At 52.4% G+C, this 10,118-nt stretch overlaps 1 protein-coding gene across 1 annotated transcript in view; it reads right to left on the minus strand.

The window, feature by feature from the left end:
- Positions 1-9,370, minus strand: part of CLMN (calmin) — a 183,606-nt gene extending 174,236 nt beyond the window's left edge. The window contains exon 1 of the mRNA XM_077466712.1: positions 9,205-9,370. Coding sequence (XP_077322838.1) covers positions 9,205-9,289 — 85 coding nt within the window. The 5' untranslated portion in view covers positions 9,290-9,370. The remainder of the gene's footprint in view (positions 1-9,204) is intronic.
- Between the last annotated feature and the right edge of the window lie 748 nt (positions 9,371-10,118).

Raw genomic sequence — 10,118 nt, forward strand, 5'->3', positions numbered from 1 at the left:
ATTTAGTCGCCACTTGGGGGGGGGGGGGGGGTTTATTTTTTGCTAAATAAATGAATAAACACCGGAAAAAAGAAATAAATAAAACGTTTTTCTTAGTTGGCAAATAAGTAATTTTCTCTTTCACTGATGGGCACTGATATGCATTACTGATGGGCACTGATAGGCAGCACTGATAGTCACACTGATGAGCACTGATAGGTTGCACTGATGGGCACTGGTAGGCAGCGCTGATGAGGTGGCACTGATAGGCAGGCGATGCGGGAAAACGCTGCGGATTCGCGGCGTTCCCGCATCGCTATGGTGTGAACCTAGCCTAACGGGGATCGCCAAGGGAGTCCCGCAATTCGCAGCGTTTCCAAATTGCTTGCGGAGGGAGGCAGAATCGCAAAAACGGAACGCCATGGTGTGAATGGAGCCTTTAGGCAGGAAACAGATTTATTCGTTTACACTTTTCTATGATCAGATTCTTCAACAACTAAAATAAACGAATGCAAAAACAGGATGGAAGCTGAACTGCGGTGTAACCTGATGTGACCGGTATCAGTTCTTTCTTAGCAAAAAACAAATGTGAATGAAGCGATGACAGTCATGTGAAAGGACCCTGAGGCTGCACAGATGTCCGTCAAATCGGCCCCCGAAGTCGCACTGCATTGCCGGTTCAAAATCCTGCGACTTCAGCTGATCTCACGAGGGCTACATCCTGGAAGCTGATTGGTTTCTATGCAGAGCTGCAGCAGATGCTGCACTTTCCAGTTTTAGTAAATCAACCCCCCAATGCGTCCAAAGTCACATGACAAGTCGCACAATTGTGAATGGAGCCTAAATCCTGGCTTGCATGTAAACATGTGCAGGTGCATGCGTGGGTAGAGGGTGTAGGGCAGTCCATTCATTTCAGTAGACATGTGCGGTTCGTTTCGTTCCAAATTAAAATTCGGTCAAATTTTTCCTTTTTTTGGAAATTCGGATCCATCTTTATTAGAATAGTACCGAATTTAAACTAATCTGAAATCAAATAAAAATTCGGACAAAATTTTTTTATCGTTTTCGAATATTTTTCAAATTCAAATCGTTTTCATATTCAATTTCCAAAGAGAACAAAATAGAATAGAAAATAAAGGAATAAAATAGAAAAAAAATATATATTCTATTCCTTTATTTTCTCTTCTATTTTATTCTTTTTTGGAAATTGGAAAACGATCCGAGTCCAAAAACTATTCGAAATTGATTCAGAAACTCTTTGAATCGATCCAAATTCAAATTAGAAAAATTCGAAATCGATTCGAAAACGGATAGACAAAACTAATTCCGAAAAAACAAAATTTAACAAAAAAAAAAAAAATGATTTAAATAATTGAAACTAAACAAATTGTTTTCGTTCTGCGCATGTCTACATTTCAATGGGCTGCCTTAGCCGCAAGAAACGCATTGGAGAGAACTCCCTGACCTTTTTTTGTAAAATTTTGCCGCAACCAAACCACATGGTGCTAAATGAATGCCACACCCCCCCACCCCCCCACCCCCCCCCCCCATGCATCTGCTACAGAGCAGTGCGTTTCTGTACATTTCAAGTGTGCGATTTTTTTGTGCGTTTCTGCTGACACGCATAGAGGGGTTCCCTGTAGCGCTGCATTTTCTGAAGTGGCATTTTTCAGAGAAAACTCTAAATGTAGCATTTTGTAACTCTCTGATGAGAACATCGGACATCACGTCCCCGGATATTCTTCAAATGTCAGACGTTGCAGAATGGAATCGCTCGATCGACCTGCTGTGACTTAGAAAGGTCATCCTGCCCAGAGCTGACATTTCAAGTATCGGTCACCTTTTCACATGTAACGTCTTCAGCGGTGCCTGGGACAAGGTCCTCCAGCTGGGCCTGGGACAAGGTCCTCCAGTGGTGCCTGGGACAAGGTCCTCCAGTGGTGCCTGGGACAAGGTCCTCCAGCGGTGCCTGGGACAAGGTCCTCCAGTGGTGCCTGGGACAAGGTCCTCCAGCGGTGCCTGGGACAAGGTCCTCCAGCGGTGCCTGGGACAAGGTCCTGCAGCGGTGCCTGGGACAAGGTCCTGCAGCGGTGCCTGGGACAAGGTCCTCCAGCTGGGCCTGGGACAAGGTCCTCCAGTGGTGCCTGGGACAAGGTCCTCCAGCGGTGCCTGGGACAAGGTCCTCCAGTGGTGCCTGGGACAAGGTCCTCCAGCGGTGGCTGGGACAAGGTCCTCCAGCGGTGCCTGGGACAAGGTCCTGCAGCGGTGCCTGGGACAAGGTCCTCCAGCGGTGCCTGGGACAAGGTCCTCCAGCGGTGCCTGGGACAAGGTCCTCCAGCGGTGCCTGGGACAAGGTCCTCCAGCTGGGCCTGGGACAAGGTCCTGCAGCGGTGCCTGGGACAAGGTCCTCCAGCGGTGCCTGGGACAAGGTCCTCCAGCTGGGCCTGGGACAAGGTCCTCCAGCGGTGCCTGGGACAAGGTCCTCCAGCGGTGCCTGGGACAAGGTCCTCCAGCGGTGCCTGGGACAAGGTCCTCCAGCGGTGCCTGGGACAAGGTCCTTCAGCTGGGCCTGGGACAAGGTCCTCCAGCGGTGCCTGGGACAAGGTCCTCCAGCTGGGCCTGGGACAAGGTCCTCCAGCGGTGCCTGGGACAAGGTCCTCCAGCTGGGCCTGGGACAAGGTCCTGCAGCGGTGCCTGGGACAAGGTCCTGCAGCGGTGCCTGGGACAAGGTCCTCCAGCGGTGCCTGGGACAAGGTCCTCCAGCGGTGGCTGGGACAAGGTCCTCCAGCGGTGCCTGGGACAAGGTCCTCCAGCGGTGCCTGGGACAAGGTCCTCCAGCGGTGCCTGGGACAAGGTCCTCCAGCTGGGCCTGGAACAAGGTCCTGCAGCGGTGCCTGGGACAAGGTCCTCCAGCTGGGCCTGGGACAAGGTCCTCCAGCGGTGGCTGGGACAAGGTCCTCCAGCGGTGCCTGGGACAAGGTCCTCCAGCGGTGCCTGGGACAAGGTCCTCCAGCTGGGCCTGGGACAAGGTCCTCCAGCGGTGGCTGGGACAAGGTCCTCCAGCGGTGCCTGGGACAAGGTCCTCCAGCGGTGCCTGGGACAAGGTCCTCCAGCTGGGCCTGGGACAAGGTCCTCCAGCGGTGGCTGGGACAAGGTCCTCCAGCGGTGCCTGGGACAAGGTCCTCCAGCGGTGCCTGGGACAAGGTCCTCCAGCTGGGCCTGGGACAAGGTCCTCCAGCGGTGGCTGGGACAAGGTCCTCCAGCGGTGCCTGGGACAAGGTCCTCCAGCGGTGCCTGGGACAAGGTCCTCCAGCTGGGCCTGGGACAAGGTCCTCCAGCGGTGGCTGGGACAAGGTCCTCCAGCGGTGCCTGGGACAAGGTCCTCCAGCGGTGCCTGGGACAAGGTCCTCCAGTACCCGAGGCAAAAAGGCCAAAGTGTGACCCCTACGTGAGAGGCAAACTACTGCCGCAGCCAAGTGTCGCAGGTCCTGCCCTTTTAGCAGCTCCCTCCCGCTGAAGCCCACGCCTCTTCTGCCTACCACTTGGCTCAGACCTGGTCTTGACAAAGGCCTCCAACTGACTTCGCCCAAAACCTGAGAACACAATGGCACAGATTCTATGAAAGAGGTTCCTGAGGTTTAAATCCACAGCTTCTACCAGGAAGCTCACCGATCAGTTTGGGGTGAATGGTCCTCTTTATTACACTTTGGCAGAATTGCTCTCATTCAGGTTTGAGGGGTGCTTGTCAAGTTGGTGACCACCATACTTCCACCCCGGCATTGCAAAATGCAGCTCCATACTGTGATGGTGCAAATGATGTGCAGGAGGAATCATCTGTAAGACCCTGGGGCCCAACTTACCACCCAAGGGCCACATGCTGCCCTCTGGTACTTGCTGCGTGGCCCCTCGTAGACCTCAGCAGTCAACAGTGGAGGCAACCATTTCTACAGAGCCTTATGCCCCGTACACACGAGCGGACTTTTCAACATCAAAAGTCTGACGGAATGATTCCATCAGACTATCCGATCGTGTGTGGGGCTGCAACGGACTTTTGATTTGCAAAAGTCTGACAGACTTTAGAAATGTAACATGCTTCAAATTTTTCCACCAGAACTCCGCCGGACCCAGTTCCTACCGAGAAATCCGCTCGTCTGTATGCTGGTCCGACGGACAAAAACCGACGTGAGGGCAGCTATTGGCTACTGGCTATGAACTTCCTTATTCTAGTCCGGTCGTACGTCATCACGTTCAAATCCGTCGGACTTTGGTGTGATTGTGTGTGGCCAAGTCCGTTCATTCGGAAAGTCCATCAGAACTCTGTCAGGACTCAGTCGAAAGTCTGTCGGACCTAGTCCCTCGAAAAGTCTGGTCGTGTGTACGCGGCATTATTGACTGATCTCTGGCAGTCTCATATTGCATGTCCCACACCTCTGACTATCTCCTGTAGCTTGTCATCAACCTCCAAGCTCCTCATGACTGATCTCTGGCAGTCTCATATTGCATGTCCCCAGCCTCCAACTATCTCCTGTAGTGTGTCTTCAGTCTCCAAGCTCCTCATGACTGATCTCTGGCAGTCTCACATTGCATGTCCCCAGCCTCCAACTATCTCCTGTAGTGTGTCTTCAGTCTCCAAGTACCCCACAACTGATCTCTGGAAGTCTCACATTGCATGTCCCCAGTCTCCAACTATCTCCTGTAGTGTGTCTTCAGTCTCCAAGTACCCCACAACTGATCTCTGGCAGTCTCATATTGCATGTCCCCAACCTTTATCTATCTCCTGTAACTTGTCTTCAGTCTCCAAGCACCCCATGACTGATCTCTGGCAGTCTCATATTGCATGTCCCCAGTCTCTGACTATCTCCTGTAGTGTGTCTTCAGTCTCCAAGTACCCCACAACTGATCTCTGGCAGTCTCACATTGCATGTCCCCAGTCTCCAACTATCTCCTGTAGTGTGCCTTCAGCCTCCAAGCACCCCATGACTGATCTCTGGCAGTCTCATATTGCATGTCCCCAACCTTCATATATCTCCTGTAACTTGTCTTCAGTCTCCAAGCACCCCATGACTGATCTCTGGCAGTCTCATATTGCATGTCCCCAGTCTCTGACTATCTCCTGTAGTGGGTCTGTCTCTAGTAGTATAGATAGCCATGGGCTGTATGAAAGAAATCTTATGCCGCGTACACACGACCAGACTTAGGTCCGACAGACTTTCGACTGAGTTCTGACAGAGTTCTGACGGACTTTCCGAATGAACGGACTTGGCCACACACAATCACACCAAAGTCCGACGGATTCGAACGTGATGACGTACGACCGGACTAGAATAAGGAAGTTCATAGCCAGTAGCCAATAGCTGCCCTAGCGTCGGTTTTTGTCCGTCGGACTAGCATACACATGAGCGGATTTCTCGGTAGGAACTGGGTCCGGCGGAGTTCTGGTGGAAAAATTTGAAACATGTTCCATTTCTAAAGTCTGTCAGACTTTTGCGAATCAAAAGTCCGCTGCAGCCCACACACGATCGAATAGTCTGCCAGAATCATTCCATCAGACTTTTGATGTTGAAAAGTCCGCTCGTGTGTACTGGGCATAACAGATTTTTGATGGTGTGGATGGAGGAATCTCCCGCCGTTGGCTATTGCACTCTGATAGCTGGTACCTGCAGCTGTCAGAATACCAGAACAAGGGCTACAGCTGATTGGCTGTTACTGCTCACCTTACAATTGTCCTCCCAGATCCTCCAATCTTGGGGGTCACCCCCCCCCCCACCCCACACACACAAAAATTTTGGCTAATTCAGCAGGAAAAAGATGACATTCGATCTGTATCACCAGCTCATGTTCAAAGTCTCTGACAGTCTTCTATCATCTACTGAATATCATGTGTGGGCCCCCTGTGGAGCTGTCAGGGGCCACAGCTGAGGCCCCATACACCCTTTTCATGAACAACCTCTGATGTAAGCTGCGACCCCAGCACTCCAGCTGTTGTAGAACTACAAGTCTCAAGAGGCATTGCAAGACTTTGACGGCCACAAGCATGACCCCCCAGGAGAAGAGGGATGATGGGATTTGTAGTTTCAGCTCAGCTGAAGCAACAAGGTTGACTGCTCCTGATTAAAAGTATATCAAAAGCCATATTTATAGAGCAAGTGTGGAAGGGTTGGAAGCCTTGTCATGTCTTATCTTCTTTCTGTGTCCCCGCAGGGAGGATTTTCCCTGACTACCTGTTGTGTCTCCAGGACAGGAAGTGAAGGGGAATCCCAGGACAGGACAAAGCCCCCAACACTTTGATGTGGAATTTACACCTTCCCTACACCCCTGATGCTCACCCTATGGCCTGAGGGTCACAGGTGGCCCTTTGGTGCTTCCTATGTGGCCCTCAGGTACAGGTAGTTATTAGTCAGAGTTCTGATCTCTAGCAGTCATGTTTCCAGTCTCTGACTGTAACCTGCAGCATTTATCCAATCTCCAGCCACACCTGTAGCACAGTCTGTGCCCTCTAGCAGTGAACGTTATGTGTGGCCCCGTAGTCACATCAAGGGCCACAACTGACCTTGGTAGTGTGAAACTTCCATACATTATCCAAAAAAAAAAAAAAAAACTTGAGTTTTACAAATATACATTATTATATACATGAGGATTGTATTATAACACAACAATCTATGGAACATTATACAGGAGATGTACACTTCCGGTGATAACTGACAAGTGCGGGTGCTGTTTGCATCTTTGCAAGTATTACTGTTGTGGGACTACAAATAAAAGCATGTCCCCTGAGCTGGTGTGGGACTACAGGTGCAAGAATGCTCCCTGAGCTGTTGTGGGACTACAAGTACAAGCATGCCTCCTTAACTGGTGTGGGACTACAAGTGCAAGCATGCCTCCTTAACTGGTGTGGGACTACAAGTGCAAGCATGCCTCCTTAACTGGTGTGGGGCTAAAAGTACAAGTATGCCCTTTGAGCAGGTGCGGTACTACAAGAACAAGCATGCCCCCTGAGCTGGCGTGGCACTACATGAGCAAGCATGCCCCTTGAGCTTGTGTGGGACTACAAGTGCAAACATGCCCCCTGAACTGGTGTGGGACTAGGAGTACAAGCATGCCCCCTGAGCTGATGTGGGGCTACAAGTACAAGCATGCCCCCTGAGCTGGTCTGGCACTACGTGAGCAAGCATGCCCCTTGAGCTGGTTTGGGGCTAAAAGTACAAGTATGCCCTTTGAGCAGGTGCGGTACTACAAGAACAAGCATGCCCCCTGAGCTGGCGTGGCACATGAGCAAGCATGCCCCTTGAGCTGGTGTGGGACTACATGAGCAAGCATGCCCCTTGAGCTGGTGTGGGACTACAAGTACAAGCATGCCCCTTGAGCTGGTGTGGCACTACAAGTACAAGCATGCCTCCTGAGCTGGTGCAGTAATACAAGCACAAGCATGCCCCCTGAGCTGGCGTGGCACTACATGAGCAAGCATGCCCCTTGAGCTGGTGTGGGACTACATGAGCAAGCATGCCCCTTGAGCTGGTGTGGGACTACAAGTACAAGCATGCCCCCTGAGCTGGTGTGGCACTACAAGTACAAGCATGCCCCCTGAGCTGGTGCAGTAATACAAGCACAAGCATGCCCCCTGAGCTGGTGCAGTAATACAAGCACAAGCATGCCCCCTGAGATGATGACAGCCTACAGACAAGGGCAGTGGCTGACAGGTTAGCTATACGTTCAGAGCCATTGTCCCTCCTGCAGGAACCCAATCTGTGGCTCTGTAGCCCGTGTGGAACTACAAGTGCCAGCATGCCTGGTAAAGCAAAGGCAGCCATCTCTTGCTCACAGAGAGCGCACAGCACGCTGCAAAGCTTCAGGTTTCTGAGCACCTCTTACCCCTGGGGTGCTCAGGGTTGGCAGGCATACTGGGACTGGTAGTCCAACATTACGTTTTACAAGCTGCAGAGCAGCAAAGATGTTAGGAGTAGGAGAGGAGCAAGGCATGCTGCAGCTTGTAGTTCCTGTGGGCTCGTTGGAGGATGCACATAACAGTGCAGGCTTATGCTGAGGCTTGTAGTTCCCCATCAGCCATACAGGGATTGCAGGATCCAAAGACTTTTAGAACCTCTTTAGCCTTCTAACAGATGTGACGTTGCAAAGCAAAAAAGTTACCAGGGCATGCTGTGGCTTGTAGTTCCCCATCAGCCATACAGGGATTGTAAGATCCAAAGAATTTTAGGACCTTATCAGCCTTCCAGCAGCTGTGGTGCTGCAAAGTAATAAGCTACCAGGGCATGCTAAGACTTGTAGTTCATGTGGGTTCGTTGGAGGATGCAAATAACAGTGTAGGCGTATGCTGGGACCGGTAGTTCCCCTTCAAACATACAGGGATTGTAAGATCCAAAGACCCTTAGGACCTTATTAGGCTTCCAGAAGCAATGAGTTGCCAGGGCATGCTGGGACATGTGGTTCAGCAATCATGATGTGAGCTCCTTGTGAGAGTTTGTACTACAGCCATGTAGGTGAATGCTGGGACTTGTAGTTCCACCACAGGACAGTGTTAGGGGTTGGAGAACTACAAGAACCAAAATAACTGCAATGTTGGCTTTGTAGATCCAGAGGAGCAAGACAGCTACAGGTGGGTTGTAGGCTGAGGACCGAAAGGAGACCCCCCCCCCCCCCCCCCCAGGGATGATAGGATCCCCAGGATGATGTCTACTACCCCAGGATGGCAGGACCCCCTTAGTGATGGGGACTCCAGGAAGATGAGACCCTGAGGAGTTTAGGATCCCTGAATGATGGGGGCCCCCAATAACAGGGCAAGGGGCGTGTCCGTGCACCCCCCCCCCCCCATGTAATAAATGGGGAAAAGGGTTAGTAATTGGTGGATGGGGGTTGTAGTTGGTGGGAAAGGGGGGGATGTGGAGGGGGGTATTAGGGGGGTGTAATAGGTGGAGCTGGGGGATAGTAGATGGAGGGGGATAGTATTAGGTGGAGGGTGTATCAGGTGGAGGGGGGGGGGGGGGTGTATTAGCTGGAAGGAGAAGGTGGGGGAGGATGTAATAGGTAGAGAAAAAGGGGTAGTAGATGGAGGGGAGTTAGTATTAGGTGTAGGGGGGGTAGTAGATGGGGGGATGTATTAGGTGTAGGGAGAAGGTGGGGGGGGGGTGTAATAGGTGGAGGGGAGGGCAGTAGATGGAGGGGGGGGGGTATTTGGCGGAGGGAGGAGAGGGAGGTCGCTCTTGCTCGTACCTTGCAGGTTCTGCACTCTGATGTCGCTGATCTGCCCGATGAGCTCCTCTCTCTGGAACCAATCATCCCACTCGTGTCCGGCCATTGGAGGCGGAGAGCCCCGGCCACTCCGGACAAGTTCACCGAGGAAGTGCGGAGAGGAGACTGAGAACCGGAGCGCCCCTCCCCCGAGTCCGAGGAGAGAGAGGAGAGCCCGCCCCTCTGCCAGCTGTGCCCGGCTCCTGCACCCTCCCCTACTGCCTGCCCACCCAACTACCCTACATAGACTGCCCCCTCCCCTACTGCCTGCCCACCTAACTACCCTTCATAGATTTCCCCCTCTCCACCTAACTACCCTACATAGACTGCCCCTCCCCTTATGCCTGCCCACCTAACTACCCTACATAGGCTGCCCCTCCCCTATTGTGTACCCACCTAACTACCCTACATTAACTGCCCCCTCCCCTACTGCCTGCCCACCTTACTACCTTACATAGACTTCCCCTCCCCTACTACCTGCCCACCTAACTACCCTTCATAGATTTCCCCCTCTCCACCTTACTACCCTACATAGACTGCCCCCTCCCCTACTGCCTGCCCACCCAACTACCCTACATAGGCTGCCCCTTCCCTATTGTGTACCCACCTAACTACCCTACATAGATTTCCCCCTCCCCACCTACCCACCCAACATAGACTGCCCCCTCCCCTACTGCCTGCCCACCCAACTACCCTACATAGACTGCCCCTCCCCTACTACCTGCCCACCTAACTACCCTTCATAGATTTCCCCCTCTCCACCTAACTACCCTACATAGACTGCCCCCTCCCCTTATGCCTGCCCACCTAACTACCCTACATAGGCTGCCCCTCCCCTATTGTGTACCCACCTAACTACCCTACATTAACTGCCCCCTCCCCTACTGCCTGCCCAC

The sequence above is a fragment of the Lithobates pipiens genome, unplaced genomic scaffold (genome assembly GCF_037356315.1).
Source record: "Lithobates pipiens isolate NorthernLeopardFrog02 unplaced genomic scaffold, aLitPip1_a1.2 Scaffold_37, whole genome shotgun sequence".
Classification (NCBI taxonomy): Eukaryota; Metazoa; Chordata; class Amphibia; order Anura; family Ranidae; genus Lithobates; species Lithobates pipiens.